General features: G+C 37.8%; 1 protein-coding gene across 1 annotated transcript; it reads left to right on the top strand.

The window, feature by feature from the left end:
* Window positions 1-1,220: 1,220 nt before the first annotated feature.
* LOC149806074 (uncharacterized) lies at window positions 1,221-6,660 on the top strand. Its single transcript, XM_089950948.1, has 2 exons — window positions 1,221-1,761; window positions 3,817-6,660. Exons 1-2 carry the CDS (start codon window positions 1,683-1,685, stop codon window positions 5,358-5,360), a joined length of 1,623 nt encoding a protein of 540 aa, XP_089807074.1. The 5' UTR covers window positions 1,221-1,682; the 3' UTR covers window positions 5,361-6,660.
* Window positions 6,661-18,159: the final 11,499 nt, after the last annotated feature.

Here is an 18,159-nt window from a genome sequence, read left to right as displayed (position 1 = left end):
ATTATATCAAAATTTGTTCACTGTGCTACGTTTTACTGACGGACTCCAGTCCAACGTACCTATTCGACCTCACCCAAGTGTACACATCAGCAAGATACTTATGCTCCTCTTGTAACAATCGTATACTCATCATTTCCACTATGACAAAGAAGTCACATGGACAACGTTCTTTTGCATACCAGGGCCCAGCAACGTGGAATGAATTGCCGACTGAAGTTAGACACAAAGACACAATGAACCCGTTCAAGAGTGCTCTTAAAACTCACATATTTCGATTGCAAGAACAAACTTAAAGACCTAATAATGTTTACTACCTTAAATATTTTCAGCATGTTTTTATGTTTTCTAATTTCATGCTGTTTGTTTTTTGTAATCATATCATTATATATGTTTTTATGTTATATATGTTGTCTAATGTTGTAAAGCGCTCAGAGCTTCTAAAGATTAGGTGCTATCCAAAGTCATCATTATTATTATTATTAGTAGTAGTAGTAGTATTGGAAATTGATACAAAGTTTGAAGATATTTTGTATGCAAAAATGAGTTAAAATAACATCCTCTCTCTCTGAAAATGTCTAAAACTGCTCTATACAGATTTGATTAGTCATGGTGGTCCATACAGGCATTATGTAAACCAATTAAATTTCAGATATATGTACGTAGAAATCAACGGAGAAGTGGGCAGTTTTCGCGCTGTTTCTAGCACGTAAAACTCCAGTAGCTCTGTATGTAAGGTATATTAACGTCACTTGCCTTACTAATAGATTAATTGCTCATAAAATAATAAGCGTCCAAGCACTGAAATTAGTCACTACACAAATAAAGTTAATTTTCCAGACGAACAGCAAAATAAGATTTTCAGCATCTGATTTCAACCAACCGTTCTCTAAGGTTAAATGGGTAATGTTCCATGGAATACAATACTCAACGTTTTTCCCACATAAGATTTATTCTTTTAAATTTTTTTTTAGCTAAGAATGTTGCAGCTGCGTTATTTTCATGACGCATTTACTCCTGATTCATAGCTGTCTCGTAGCCCGCTCGATTTTAATAGATGTATACGTTTGCTGATTATATTGAAACCGATTCAATCTGCTTGCTATTTAAATATATTGATGCCACTTTCACTTCTACGGTTGCCTTTCTACCCATTTTAAGAAACATGGACTTTAATTGTGCATATAACTGTATTTCACTGTGCGGAGTAAACTATGTCAGCTCTTCCAGGCTCAATTTTTAAAGGTGGGGGTTGGGGCGAAAAAAAACTGAATTATGTACTTATCGCCGAGCGGAAAACGTGTTTTAGTAACTAGCAATTGTATCGTGTATACACTGCCTTATCATTTGATTGCCCTGCATACTATCCACTCTTATCTAATACGCAGGTCACGGGTTGTGGGCAAGGTAGTTTAAGAGTGTCTTGAATTAGTACCTTTCTGTTAATTTTATGGGGGGTGGGGTGCGTCTCGAGGAACGTGCTAAATCTATTCTTAATAAGCCAGCAGAGCTGGGTTTATGCGTGAAGCAGATGGAGGCGTGCTGTATGCCAATACATTCGGTACTTGTTTGTTGGAGTGAGTCGAGGGATGCGCAATACAAACATCCGTTACTTCGTGCTGGTGAAAATGATGTGACTAAATTTTGAACTATATGCTTCAGAATTAGGATACAAATCTTGAACAATGGTTTTGTGGATCATCTGGTTTGTGTCTTTCCTGTGCTATTCAGAATTAGTGGAAACGCAGGCAATTTGTCCTCTGGGTAAGTAGATATACACTTGAATAGGGATATGCATGTAGTATGTTTTGTCTCCGTCTCGTATTACTCGTTTGTAAGATTAAGTTGTATTAATACAATATGTGTACAATGTGACATCCCTGTTGTGTACAAAGCAATATTGCACAGATGGCGACAGTTCCCTTTGTTGTGAGAAATAACCTTAGATTACACTTGTTAATAATCACAAATTTGACCCTATTTTATTGTTGTCTTTTTTTTTTTGGTGATACGTGGTATTCGTATTTTCGTCCCAGCTAATCCCAAAACTCTTAATGTTGGGAATTACCTAGAGATTTCTAGTGAACTGTGTTAGTAATCTGAGATAGGAAGAGTTCTTTGTATTGAATGTTTGGGTCGCGCTCTATATATTGCATGACGTGAAGCACTAATATTCGCATTGGAAATGCTTACTGGTGATTCCAACAAAGGTGAATTATGAAAAACCAATGCAAGTGTGAAATTATTACAGTTTCATGATGTGTGTTCATTAGTGGATTAGAAGCAATTTTTTGCAGTATTATTTACTCGTTTAAGAACCTTTCAGTTGACAGGGACTGTTGTCTTGAGGTTATTGGAAACAATGGAACCGTTGACTGTCAAAGCCCGACTCACGCAGAAGTTGTTTGATTAGCTCCCCTGTGAGACCCGCTATGCGTAACCCACCTACCTACCTACCTACATTACATACATACATACATACATACAATGGCATTGGCATTGTCCAGAATTACATTGAATAAATTCACAATAGTTCCAGAATACTATTTTAGTCCCATAAGCACTTTGTAATTCCAATGAATAATCATGTCTTCTCTCAAATTATAACTAAATACAATTTAAAACTTATATGCGGACTGATATTAACACATGAACATATGAAGTAAGAATCCAGAATAGGAATGAATTAATTGCTCAGTTCTCTCCTTAAACACACGCATACCAGCCAAAGGCAAAAAGGTCTAAATTTATTTCCATCTGATTTTCTAATTTCAATTTTTTTAAATTCCTTATAGAGCTAAATACAGGTTCACTAATTAAACACAAAGCACTTGTGTCACAAATTACCTTTTCCACCAAATACTGCACCAAAACATTGTTAATTTTCTCTTTTGACATAGACGATTTGGAAAGAGAACAGCGGCCGGCAAGACCCGACAAACCCGTTTTTTAAACACTTAAACCCTTCGAATTGGAAACTAAACTCTCCACCCTGGATAACATTGTGAAACGTCCTTAGATGACATTGTGAAACTTTGTTTGTTTCACTGTGAAATGAAAATACCAAGGACTAAGGGAATTCCGAAACAAAATGAATTGAAATTTCAAAACAACTTTAATTTCTCTGAAATATTTCTCAAATTCGTGTAATAATGCTCCGACACCTTGATGATTGTCATTATATATCATATAGAAATTCAAATGGTCGTAACGTCGTCCTTTTTACACATATTTTCCTTGAAAGGTTCAGAGTCTGTAATTAAAGTTAGTGCTAAGTTATATCTGAGTAATTATAAACCCCCTCCCCCAAAACAGTCTTTCTCAATATACCATATCAATAAGTAGTCGTGGTAATTTCTAGTGCGGGATTGGTAAATTCTACCTGCAAATCACTCACTTCTACTCTTCTAAGAACTCTAATGACTGAAAATTCCGTGAAAGTGAGACCCGTCAAGTCTTATTAGTTAAACTTTGACATTTAGACGTAAGTAAAGTAATGATAATTGTGTTGCATAATGTTCTTGCGATAATGACTATTTTGGTGTTACATTAAAAATGTTACGAGGGCGACAATGGTAATGATAATGCTTATTTGGTGGTGTTTTGTTGTGAAGATTGCTGGTCGTTTTGTTATTATTAACGGTGTGATGATAGTGGTAGTTGTTATTATTGTTGTGGTTGTTGCTGTTGTTGCGACTGTGGTAATTGTTGTTGATGCAGTATCGTTACGCCCATTATTCTTCACCACTGCCGCTGCCGTCGTCGTTATAGAAGTAATAGTTCTTATTGTTCTTATCACTAATTATATTTGTTTTGCAGATTTTCCCTGCAATATACCACAAGAATATTCGGACAGAATAAGACGACGTTTACATGTACTTCAGATGCCACCACCGCCACCACCACCGCTACTTCCACCACCATGTTACACACAGTCGCCCTATTCAAATGTTACGCAATCAACCACCTCTTTGCAAACTACGGTCAGTACATCTAAAGTAACCGTGGCATCAACAATTAATGACAAACTACCATCAAGATCCACGGACATGCAAACACAATCATCAGAGCCACGATCTACAGCTGTAACATTATCATCTGTAATGACGGATTTACAAACGTCCGCAAGTAATGTATCTAGAACGGCCACAGAATTTTCAACTACAGGTAAAACATTTTCTGCATCATCCACTGAAAGAACTACAGCCAGTAACGTATCTACAACGGCCACAGAATTTCCAACCAGTGGTACAACATTCTCTACTGCATCCACTGAAGCAACTACAGCCATTAACTTATCTACAGCAGCCACAGAACTGACTTTTTCAGGCCAACCATTCTCTACAGCATCCACTGAAACAACTACAGCCAGTAACTTATCATCAGCGGCCACAGAACTATCAACCCAGGATAAAACATTTTCTGCAGCATCCACTGAAACAACTACTGCTAGTGACTTATCTACAACAGCCACGGAACAAACACTTACAAGTCAAATATTTTCTACAGGACCCACAGAAACAACTACAGCCAGTAACTTATTTGCAATCGCAAAAGAGCCACCGACAGTTAAAACATTTTCTTCAGGACCCACTGATACAAATACAGTCATTAACTTATCTACAACTGGCACAGAACTGTCAACTACAGGTAAAATATTTTCTACAGCATCAGCTGAAACTACAGCCAGTAATGTATCTGCAACGGCCACAAAACTACCAACTACACGTAAAACAGTTTCTACAGCATCCACTGAAGCAACTGCAGCAAGTAACCTATCAACTAGAGCTGATACAACTACTACAGTGTCTGCTGAATCTGAAAAAACCACATCAATTTTTTACAAAGAAAGCAAATCGTTGATAATAACAGCAAAATCACAAACTACATATATCAAAGTCTCTACAGAAGCACAAACAACCCCAAATCCTATATCGTCTTTTCTCTTTCCTTCGCCGACAGCTGCATTACCAACTAAACAACCGTCTTCCACAACATCTCCCACCACGTCTTCCATGAAGTTTACAACTAAAAGAGGCAATATCAGTCGAACGCTATTTACTATAAAAACGACTCCAAAATATGCAGTCTCCACCAAGTCTGGGGTATATACGAGTCGCAAAACAGCCACAAAAGCATCTGGAAAGACATCACAACCAACTAGAACCTCTTTCATCGCTACATTAACAAAATCTGCTCGGAAACCATATTTTACCCATACGGTGACAAAGGCTACCAGCAAAAGAAAATCGTTCACAAGACAGGATTCAAGTGAAAAAGATGACAGCGATGAAACGAAGGAGGAAGATAAAATGGATAGGAATGACGACAGTGATCTCGATGAAAAGGAGGAGGAAGATTAAATGTATAGGAATGACAACAGTGATCTCGATGGAAAGAAAGAGGAAGATGAAATGAATGGGGATGATTACCAAGAAGATTGGGACTACGATTAAACATGTTATTCGAGGCAAAATGACAAAGAATCAGAAACTATGGCCCTGATTGAGATCACGTCGATGATACTAATTATGAAAATGAAGGTGAATACTGACAAGAGGGGTGGGGCTTTGTAGACGATTACAATGTGCCCTTTTTACTGATCTATTGAATCTCTTTTGAGGACATCTTTTGAATTGACATATTGTGTAAATGGAACTTAAACAGTGAAACTTCCTGAAACCGATCATCTGCAACTGGGCTGACTAATCACATATTTTCATCCTAGTAAGAATCTTCTAATACTAATTTAATCTCTTCATACCAGACACCTCTATAAAACGACCATAGTATTGGTCCAATCACTGTCTGTGGCCAGGAGGTTTTACTATTTATAAATTTATTAAATTTTATATAGTCAAGAGTTTATAGTCTATTGATACTAAGTGGTTTTCTTGGATTACTCGGGGTTCTTGACACTATAAAGAGTATGACGCATAGTCCTCTCAAGAGTTGTAAGAAATTGGACACATTCAAGGTCAAGTTGAAAACATTGAACATTGTCTATAATGCCCGTGTCAGATGGCACAGAAAACATAATAGGAATTGTTTCACTAGTTGTAAGCAACATATCTGTGCAGCTCGTGCTTATATAAATTTAAGGGGCTATCGTAAAATTGAGAGCAGTAAAGATTGACATTTGGAATGAAGTTACAGCGATCTGTCTGTCAATTTATATTATCCCGTAATAAGAACAACTGTTTTCATTTGCTGCTGCTACCGATACTCCAAATTCAAACTAAAGTTACCTGTTTTCACCTCATTAACATCGCTATATTCAATTCACCAAATTAATATTAGTACAATTTGTTTGCTATGCACTTTTTACCCCATCGCCAAGGAAATTGGTAACGGATATAGCATCGTAAGAATTCGTTTGTGTTTGTTGGCTCGTTTGTTTCCTAGTTCATTACGTTGCCAGAATCCTGGATCCTATTTCATCTACACATCATGAAATGAAGCACGTTGAAGCAATTGAATGAACTCAACTGAAGCGTACCAAAATTAGGCCACTGCGACCTAATTCTCACGTTTGAGAATTTGTATAGTTTGACTTGCGTGTTCGTCATAAGCTTAAATCCTATAGACGCTATTTCACTGATAATAAAAAATTGGTATGTGGATCCAGCTCATCAACAGTAATTAAACCAAACCAAAACCGGGCATCTTGATCGTTTGTCTATTAGCCTCAATATAGTCGACCCTGTTCACAGACATTCGCTAAACGTAGTATGCAGCTGTACATCATGCATAGTAACTAAGCCATGCCATAACGAAGTCACTGCCACCCGTTTCAAGTTTGACTTTTGAATTTTCACCTTTATAATCCTTACGCTTTCAATATATGCGACGCTGTTTTATTTACACCCATGAATATTCTTATGTGGATGCAACTGACGGAGGGTAAGGGTAGTTTAAATACACAAATATAGGTCTCTGTGATTTAAATATTACGCCCAAATAACTTTTTATTTTTAAGCTCTTCACCTAAACTCATGGAAATTTGGCATGTGGGTAGAAGAGAGAGAGAGAGAGAGAGAGAGAGAGAGAGAGCATCACTGTGACTAGTTATCACGTTTAAGATGAATTTGTATCTTCAGCGTTCGTTCATCACATCCTTAATATCTCGGACATTACACACACATTAAATTTCTTTTTGCATATATAATAGAGGATACGTCAGAATATTCATGTGTGTGTGTGTGTGTGTGTGTGTATATATATATATATATATATATATATATAGTCTCTCTATGTACAATATACATGCAATAATAAAAAAAAAAAATTGTTACAAAATCTGTGTACTACAAGTGTTAGATCTGCACAAAAACTTTGAGACATAGTTAGGCAGAATAAACATTAATGATATACACACTGATCTTTTTCTCGAAGGAAGTTATTTATGTTTTATGCTCCAAGATGCAAGCAAAATTGCCCTAGTCTCGTAGCTACTGAATATTGCCGTTAGGCCAGATGAGCCTAAGGTAAGGCCCTTCGTGCGTTGTTTCATCCGTTGTGCGTTGTTTCGTCCGTTGTTCGTGGTTTCGTCCGTTGTACGTTGTTTCTTCCGTTGTGAGTCTTCCATTAAGATACTGCTTATTGGCTCAAACTAGAAATAAGATATTATATCATAATGATCTTGGAATATTGCAATAATGAATATCGATTTAGATTATTAAAATCATACAACCATTCGATTCCGAGCGGGTCCAGTGATATTAACGAGGACGTTTTTCGTTTGATGGTTGAACTTGCTGCCACTCTAGAAATTATGTTGTAGGTAAATGGGATAATATCATACATACATTTTACAGCCTTGTTTTGTAAAATGGCTAATATCATAAATATGGTGGATAGGTTAACTACATGTGAGACCTATGCTTATTTTTTTAGGTGAAATTACATTTGACTAGCTGCGTTTTTAGCACATCTAGAAACTGTATTTGGTATAGCATTTTGATCAAATTTGGTAAATAGGAATTTATGATCAAGATCTTGGTTGGATACGACTGTGTGATCCTCGCAATTAATAACGTGATCTTGCATCCGATTGGTTGATATTTTCAGCAATTTAACTATATTTCTAATTAGATTTTGATTAAATGTGTCAAACAGTCTTATGTTATGAAGCTCTTAGAAGTTATCTGAATACGAAAAATCTACACATTTGACTAGCTGCTTTTTTAGCACGCCTAGAAATTTTATTTGGTTTAGCATTTTGATCAAACTTGGTAAATAGGCATTTATGATATACTAAATACGAAAACCTACACCTATTAAGGATGTAATTTTGTATCTAATTGAACGAGCTTGTTGCCATAATGATAGCGGAATTTTAACGACATTTTGCACCAATGTTTTAAAAATAGCTTCATTGTCTTAGACTGGTTCGAAAATACGTGCTATCTGCGCATGGTAATGAGGTGATTTTGCATATGATTTGAGAAGTTTCTTACCTCTCTAGAGTGGGTATGTGAGAAAGCTTGCCAGTAGCTTCTCGTGGGTCGGTGGTTCTTTTCGGGTCTTCCCGGGTTCTTCCTCCACCAATAATACTGGCCGCCATGTATAGCCTATCGTGTGCTGAAAAATGGCGTTAAACCCCACAACAACAACAACAACCTCTCTAGATCCGGAGACAACATTTCTCGTCCAATTTCGATAAAACTTGGTAAGTGGGCTTATATCATCAAGTTCTTTGATAACTCACTTATGAGCAAGAGAATATGCATATTAATCATGCCAAACGTTTGGAAACGAAAGTTTTATCAGATCATAGTAAAATCGAGATGATATAAATGTTGGGAGATATTTTATGTACGTCGTGGTTGTGCAGTGCTACACGAGTCTGCCCGATGAAATGGTCGGCTATTAAGTTAGGTAAGCCACGTGAGCGATATCATGTCCACGTACGCCTTTTCTATGGTCTGCGACATAGAACATGCATCATGGACATACGCTAATTCAAATTTATGCTGAGACCCGGTGGAATGGGATCATTATGAGGCGTCATTTTCAATATTGGAATTCATTCGGAACACCACTGGAATATTCAGAATGCTCTATACATTTGGACTCGTCATAGAACCATTATGACTATTCGGATTTAATTTACAATACTGTAATTTCTTTTTAAATTTTCACTTTGCGTTCTAGAGAAATAAACTGCTTGTTTAATTTTACAAAACTTGATGGTTTTCGGTCCTTTCTGTCACTTAGTTTAAGACCATAGAGTTGTAACAATACTGAATCTGACCAGCTCTCTAGAGCTGTTCTTCTCTTTGTTATTTCTGCTGAGGTACTGTCCATTAGTGTTCGCACGTTCCACGAACCGATGTTGAGTTGCGTCACTTTGTCTTATTGTTAGATTTTCGACCGGAAAGGTGGGATTTTCATCAGCCGCGTAATGCTGAGGAAGGTTAAAGTCATCCTGGGGTTGCTAAGTTTCACTGCTGCTTCGTTCCAGTGAAGAGCGACACTATACCCTGAGCTCCCTTGGGCATATCTACCCCTACAGCTCCCAGTGTATCCACAGCTGCTACTTTTGCCACTCAAATATTGCCACCTCGCCACTGGACTTGAAGGTGTCTTGTGAGTGTAAGAGAATATGTCATGACTCGCGCACGGGTTTGGATTGATGTGAGGGAAAGTTGCGGAGGGTCACCTTCACACTACTGTACAGTCTATCTGCATCCAGTGGCACATTAATATCGAGACGTGTGGAGACGAGTATGGCTGCAATGGATAGCCACTAGTTCCTATCGCACTAGACCTGCTACCCTGCACTGTCCACGCAGTTCTTGCCACCTGCTTTCACAGCCGGGGTGTAAACATATCTACTCGTCCGCATGATCCACCAAAAAGGACTTTCTAGAGGGACCCGATGTAGCTGTCCACTCTAGATCGATAGTCACAGGTAGTACGGTCTGTTGTTATTTACGGTACAAAGTGTATCCTGACCTGACCTATTATAAGGGAAACAACTCGTACATATACTGTGAACATTTTGGGAGTTATTTCCCATAAGAAGTTCACATGGGTAGAAAATAACAATTGTAATTATTAGCCTATATTCATCTACCAAAGTGGAAGAATAAGAAATCAATTTGAAAATTGTAACAACAGTTCTGAAATAAGTAGCTAAGGACACCTTAACAATGAACACTGATGTTTTGGTCTCTTAATGGACACTCAGCGTTATAAAATTTTAATTTGATGTATCACATTATAAAATCTTTGATCTCTTCCCATAAAATAAAAATCGTCTAAATTGTCAACGAATGGGAAAAAACAACTACGGATGGACCATGTAATGACGAAGTGGGAAAGAAGCAGGATGCAGAATACAACTGACGCCAAAGAATCGAACCTCTGTCATAAGTTGTTCCTTTTGATACCTCTCCACGTTTAAGCACTGAATACCCATTGCAGGCTCCGTCCGTCGTTGACAGTTTTTATTTCTTGGACACAGTAGAGACTTCTAGCTATGACAAACTATCAGGTCTATAAGATGACCCCGTTTGGACCAAAAATTGAAAAGTACCTTTTAATTGTATGTTCTGCATTTGTAGGTATATTAAAAATGAGCCAAAAACATTTGATCAAGAAAAATGTATTAAAGGTACATTTCATTAGGGTTCCTCTGTGTTTTTAGTATGAATGTACTTAATTAGATTCCCGTTCCGTTCCGTCCCCGGCCCTAATTATTATATATTTATAGAAAACAAAAGTCTGTAACTACACTCCCATTCTCATAAATTGCACCTTATGGCTGGTCTGCTTGCCTGTTTTGAAGATTACACGCGATCCTTGCCAGGGATGGATATATGTTCGTCCATTTCATTTATGCAAGCTCGTCGAGCATTTGTTGTTTTCGTGCTATTATCCAATTTGTATTTTTGCCAGGACTAGAATTTTGGGATCAAATCCTTTATAAGACACTGTTTATTTCTTTTCGTTTTTCATTTTACGTATAGAAAAAGGACATGAATTATTTGTAGAGGGTAAAGCATGGCTAGAATGTGACGGTGGCGAGTGAGCCGTTAAACATACCATCTCCCATAGTGTACGTAACATGCTTAACAGCTTCCTTCCTATGGGTTCTACTGTCCTCCTCCCACAAACTCATGTAGAAACTAGTCTTATAGATGCCTTTAAATTTTGATCAATGTTGTATAATGTCCTATGTGTTTTGTGTTAGTCTTGATCACAAGACCATGCCACACTGTTTTGGGGTGGTTGTAGTAGCTATCGTTATCTAAATGATGATCGACCTTGGTGCCCAGATCTAGTGAAAATAAAAAGATGAAATTAATGGAGATCTGAGCAGAATAGAACAAGAGTAGCCCGTATATAAAATATAACAATTTAATCAATTAGATAAACAAATAAAATTGCACAAGACACTTGAAGGATGCACTTATATTAGAAATAATTACCAAAGGTTATTAAAAAATGCAATCAGCAGTTTCGTTTACACAGATGTGACAAATTTAACCTTAAAACCGAGTAAGTGTTGAAACTTAATTGTCCAGCATGTCTAGATAACATGATGAATTGGTTGCGGGTCACCCCCGATTCAAAGCCGGAAGTTGGTTGGAGTCGACCTATTCCTTCTGGCATCTTATATGTCTACACTGACCTCTCTCTTGCATCAAGCCTCCTACGGGTTTCAACTGCAGTATGAATCGCATTTCTTCTACGTCCCCGTGATGTTGTGTGGAGTTCTCCTTGTTAAAATAGATAAATACGCAGCCAAACGTTTTTGTTAGGTCCTTACTACTTGGATAGAACATCATCTCCTCTCTCGTTACATCATATATCGTCATATCTTAATTCAAACAGACATTAACTGGTAACATGGTTCTAGGTCACAACCAGTTTATACCATGGAGTAATTTAGTTAAATAGTACAGGAACTTAATGAATTCCCCTAATGCGCCAAGATACCATGTAATTTCAAGCTCAATTTTGTTCCATAAACAGAACGTAGAACAGGAAGATAAACGTATCTCTCTTACAGACAAGTTAACATTACTAATCAATCTATGGCACGTATTATCCTCACTTAATAAATAAGTTATGCCCTCCCGTGTAATTACTAGCTTGACTAATATCGGACACATGCACACATATGGTCGACAACAAACAGCCCCCATTGTTGCTCCAATCCTAATACACTGATTAGTAGGTTAAGACAATTCACATCCTAATTACACAAATGAATGATCGAAATTCACTGCTTGTCCTAACTACATTATCTGTTAACTAACAACTACGAAGTCAATGACATAACGTCCTACCAACGTGAGACTATCAATTCCTAGCGTACATTGTAAAAGTCTCAAAAGGTTTTGTGTTTTCTTGTACCGAGCACTAGCTTTGACAAAATGCACAGGTTGATCCAGGAACACGTTAATGGAGAAAGCAGCTATTTGGGGCAATTTTGTTAATGTGTGTGTGTGTGTGTGTGTGTGTGTTAGTCGCTGTCATAAAACTATACCACACACAGCATGACATTTAAATGCGAAACATATAACAAATGTTTCGAACCTCAAAGAAAGAGATTATAAAGCCCCAGAAAATACATAAAGGTAGTATTTTTCCTACTGAACATCTCAATCATGGGTGTCGTTTTGAAACTCCTTTTTGTCAGTAGACATATTTTTATATTGTCCCTTATGCTTTTTGCTTTGTTGTGATACTGCGTTATTATACCTTTGTTTTCTTTGACTCTACTGAGCCTGTCTAACTTGCGTAGCGCCTAGATAGAATAGCCATTCTTCGTCCTCCTCTCTCGTTTAAGGGATATATTCCCCAATTTTCATGTTTTCTTAAGTGTTACATATCTGCCTTGGTAATCTAAATAAGTTACTGCCAGTTTTGTTGTTATGGTTATATTGTTATATTTTGAATAGTCTTGGCTTTTTCTTTATGGGAGTGCAAATATTTTGCTTGTGAGGGCGAGAGTGGCCCAATCACCTGTCGCAACTCTACACTAGAGGAAAAGATATATCCAACCCCTCCCCTTCCAGTGGCTATATCGTTCACTCTCCCCCCCCCCCCAACCGTTTCAGGCAACTAAGACTACTCTGTTGCGATATTTCTACAGAGACGAAGTTTTATTTTTCCTGGATACCATCCTCTGCAGGTATCACGGTACCATTTGTTTTTCCACAGACCTCAATGCTGACGTCTTGTGAAATAAATATACGTTCTATCATACCTCAGCATGCATGTCACACAAAGTCATAGAGAACAATGTTAGATTGTCACTTTGACAAGGACATAGGTACTACTTTCCATTTAAGAGAGATAACTCTGCTGGAACTAGACAGGGGTAAGAGTTATCTAGTCACAGCAGACATATTTTCAGCCATGTGAACCACATTCTTTGTATTAAAAAAAATCATAAAAAATACAAAAGCCTAAAACAGAAAATATAACTCTTACATAATGCACTACTCATAGCTAGTGTTGTTTATTTCTGAATACAATGTTACATCTTAAGCTCCGCCCACCTGGGGTTGTACAATTGGTACCCTTATATACGTATTGTGTATTCTTTCTTTCTTAAACTATTTATATTATATTGTATACAGTAGTGTTAGAATGGGTGCTTGAGAGCTCATCACCATTGTGGGTCCACGCCATCCAAACCCCCTCCCCCCATTTTCCTTATTTCGAAAATGTGTATGAATCTACAATGAAACTTCGAGGGCACACATACACGGGTCCATGCTCGTAGTAACTACGGTCACGAAGACAACTTTATCGGTGCGGAAACGGTCTTTATAAAAACCTAACCTGTACGGTTGCTTAATCCTAGCCCGCGAAAACCACACACACATACACCTTCTACAAGCATGCACACGCATTCACAAGAACAATGCACCATTCATAAGCGACCAAACAAACCAAATTGCCAACGTAAATCAAATCAGTGTGTGCTATGTTGGCAGTGGCTTCACGACGCTTATAAATCAATTACGGAAAAATATTCGATTTATCTCAAAGCGGAGCTTCAAAAATTTTTAGCAGCTTTTGTCTTTTCTGACCTTATCGTGCTGACGACATTTATTGCATGCTTGTCATCGTGTCTTCGCATTTTGTGCGAGCCGCATAAAAACACATACTACAAATCCATCTAGGGTACAGACGTGTAATGGTCGAACCACAATTCCCGTAACCCGTGTTCAGTCCGGAGCAAACGTGTGCATTCGCAGAAATAAAAAATCTGCGGTGCAATCCCTGCCCCACTGACGAAACTGGCAACGGTACAGTGAAGCCAATATCCTAGTGAACAACACATCCCTGAAAACAATTATTGCGGGCCTTGAATCCGGTTGGATATACAATAGGACTGCAATAGCCGACTGAAGCTCTGACAAGTACCTGTAATTCGTATCGATGCTACATGTTATGATCTTGCTATACGGCATTGAACCATATCCAAACGCGCCAGTGCGTCGACGTAGGTCTCATCCATGACTCAAATGCAATCAATCTTACACTCGGATAAAAAATCACCAGATGTTCCTCAAAGGAGACACGAAGGCGAAGATTACACCTGGAGGCGCTGCCTCTCACGGACATTGATGAAACAAACATCTCTGCGAAACCGTCTGCGAAATATATAAGGGCGAAGTAGCTCTTGAAAAGTTATCGAGCACGGAAAAAGTTATAAAAGACTGTCGACTTAATGGTGTGACAGATTTACCGCCTCCACCTGAAAAAGACTTCCCGTTAATGGTTTAATGCAAAGACGCCCAAATAAGTTCACATGATCAGGTACGCGTGTGTACATATAAATATACGTTAACAGTCACAGATGTTATCAGCGGGTACGAGGAAGCCGAGCCGCTGACATCTAAAGATTCAGCTAGGGTAGCAGACACGTTCAAACACATATTCACGTGTGACGTTAATATGGCCACGGTATCTGCAGCTGGGCCCGGCAAAGAGTTTCTTTGAGCTGTTGCTGAGTTATTGGTGAAACAAAATATGCGGGTTCATTGCGAACATGTCGGAGCGCATCACAACCAGACCATGCTGAAACTATTCAACCGCATACTTGCGGAACGCTTATTTAGGCACGAGAATGGTTAATTCACGGTTGCTATAGAGAATGGTTGACATTGCTTTAGTCGGTCATAGTAACGTTTAATTAGGAAAACACTCTCACGACCGGGTTAACACCACCCGATGAAATTAGGCAGAGAGAGAAAAAAAAAACAGTATTTCCCATGGGTGTTAAAAGGTGGGAATCGTCGTGCTACGACGTAGTAAAACACCGATGGCTCAGTCGCTCCGTGGCATGTGAATACAATGTAGCAAAACCCACATCCGACATGTTCAGCAATTGGTTTCCCCGAAAAAATATTTGGTCGTTGGAACATTTGGTTCGGGAAGCTGAGCTTTCTACATTAAAAGTCAATGTAAATGGCATGTGGTACTTTCATCTTTTGTTGCACCATGGTGTATTTCAAACATTCATGTCAGGTCCCTGCATGATCTGATGCTAAGGCTTCTCGATGGCTCCCCTACAGTAAAAATCGTGTTCGTCAAGCAATTATTGGGTGCTAAACACATGCATGCAACGTCGACACGTAAACTGTCTTATATGGTTCTTGCTGTGCCGGCTGGTTATTCAGGGAAAATATGTTATCATCGCGTAATGGTGCCGATCCTACATATTGCTCAACAACAACCGATCAACACTGAACCGCACGCACGAATCTATTCTTTGCGTTCGTGAGGATAGTCGAATCGGCTCTAGGCTGACACATTAACGGCGATATCAAGGTTAAGTCGTTTAAACTTACCAATGTCAGTAGCCTCCACGCGAAATTCGATGTTACCAAACTCGACTTCACTCATGTAATATTTCTAGTTTCGAGGCTCATCTGTATTATTGCTCGTAGGATGCAGCGTGGGGAACATTGCCGATTCGAAACACCGACTTGCTTCGTTTTTCACGTTAATCACTGCTCGCCGTGGAATACAGACTAGAGTGGAATATAACTGGACCCGGTGAAAGGCTTGTAAGGGAAAATCTTAACATGAACTTCCGTGGATGCAGAAAGATTTCATCCTGCACATTCTCGAGTGTAGGCATCAAATTCTCTAAGCATCCATTAAGGTTCGTACCTAGTACAATGTTCGCCTTGAACCTGGATCCAGCAGTGTGCGTCAACGTTAGTATGATTTCAGGACGCATGCTCGAGAGAAACTTCACACCATCTTTTCATGTTTGTACTCGTGTGAAATATATGCCCGGTAATCTTCGAAATCACCAACACGCTTGTGCAACATGAACTCTGGGACTTGGACCTTTTGACGAACATAAGCGACAGCCTCAGTGGCGATACTAGCTGCGATATGTCGACGGTTTCACTCGTCGAAAATCGCATATATGATTTCTTCATTGGCAGCCAGTGAAGGAATTTTGATATGTAAATGTTGCCGTTGCAATAAGCTGCCTTTCTGTTGTGTAAGTTTAACTTCAATCATTTGTTTGCTTTACTTAACGATTATATGTTATATACGTTTGCAATTTGTGCTTGATTTTGTCCATTAGCAAGTTCACTATGTACTTGACTGGGGACATTGATTTTGTAAAAAACATAATACATAGCGAAGATGTCTTTATGAGCGTGGACTTAAGATTCAGATCAATATTAATGCAAACATGTTTATCTCAATCTGAGTCTAGGACACTGGAATTTTCCAATGAAAATCTGGTCTACATGATATTTACGATGTGTTTTTTAATTTTAATTCTAATTTTAGTAACTGATTTTATCTTGCTGACAAATTAGAATTTTCTAGAAATAAGCTTTCGACCCTCATCTTGGTTTCATTATTGTGTGTAAGTATATATATATATATATATATATATATATATATATATATATATATATATATATATATATATATATATATATATATATATATATATATATATATATATATATATATATATATATATATATATATATAATGGTTTTATTGAGAATTACTCTTTCCCCACCTTACCATCTTGAAGCAGAATGAATGTGATTGTTGTGTTCAGAGTTTTATCTCGATGGAATTATATATTCCTATTATTTTTCACTGGAAATACAAAGTGCTCATTCACAATATGTTTGGGCAGAAATATCAATTAGGAACTACAGTGATTTCAGACAAGAAAATTTTGTATTATATTATTTGTGTACATCAAAAGACGTTTAGCACATCGCCACAATCCAGGCTACATACACATTATCATATTTAAGACCACAGACACGTGAACACATTCAAAACTGGAATTTATTTGGAATACCGCTGGAAATAAGTTGGAATTTTATACATTCGGACTTGTGATAAAACTTATGACTATTTGGTATTTAATTTACAATACTGTAAGATCTTTCTAAGCTTTTACTTTGTATTCTACAGAAAGAAATTGTTTGTTTAATTTAAAAAAAAAAAAACGTGTCTGCTTTCGCTCTTTTCTGTTACCTACATTAAGACCAGAGAGTCGAAACATTACAGTCAGACACGGTTAGTCTGCGGGAAGTGCTAATATTGCAAATATATAAACTTTTCTTCTATTTCTCAGCAATCTATTCCATAGTATCGCACATATTGTTTAAACTAATCAACGGTAGGCATATTCTTATAATAAAAGCATTATTTAATTGCTTATTCAACCAATGCATTTCTGTAATATTATTTGTCCTTTACCATGACCAGAAGCCGCAATCGTTTCAATCCTGGATATTGTGTCACTGACTTCGTTATATTCCTAGACGACATTTTCTTCGACAACATCAACGTTGTTTTTCACATTCGTGTTGGGAAGTATTTGCCGGCGCGCGGTACAATACTCGTGTACAGATCCAAATGGTCTGCGTACCTGATTACGCGACTTAACTCTGATACCGCATTTGAGCTTTGTTCGAGCGCCCATGCTAACACGTAAAGCGAGCGAGTGGGATATAAAATATTCGCAATAGCATCTTATGAGGCAAAGTTCGTGTTTTCCCAGAGTTACGCCTTTGCATTTATTACGTCCCAATGCTACTGAACTTTCAGTATGTACGCTAAGACATTTTTAATCTCTAATTTGATTCCTCGTTGCGTCGTTCTTTCTGTATGCATCGCCATTCCTTATTT

Source organism: Sinohyriopsis cumingii, chromosome 2, assembly GCF_028554795.1.
Source record: "Sinohyriopsis cumingii isolate HCF-2022 chromosome 2, ASM2855479v2, whole genome shotgun sequence".
Lineage (NCBI taxonomy): Eukaryota > Metazoa > Mollusca > Bivalvia > Unionida > Unionidae > Sinohyriopsis > Sinohyriopsis cumingii.
This window is presented reverse-complemented; position numbering and strand designations above follow the sequence as displayed.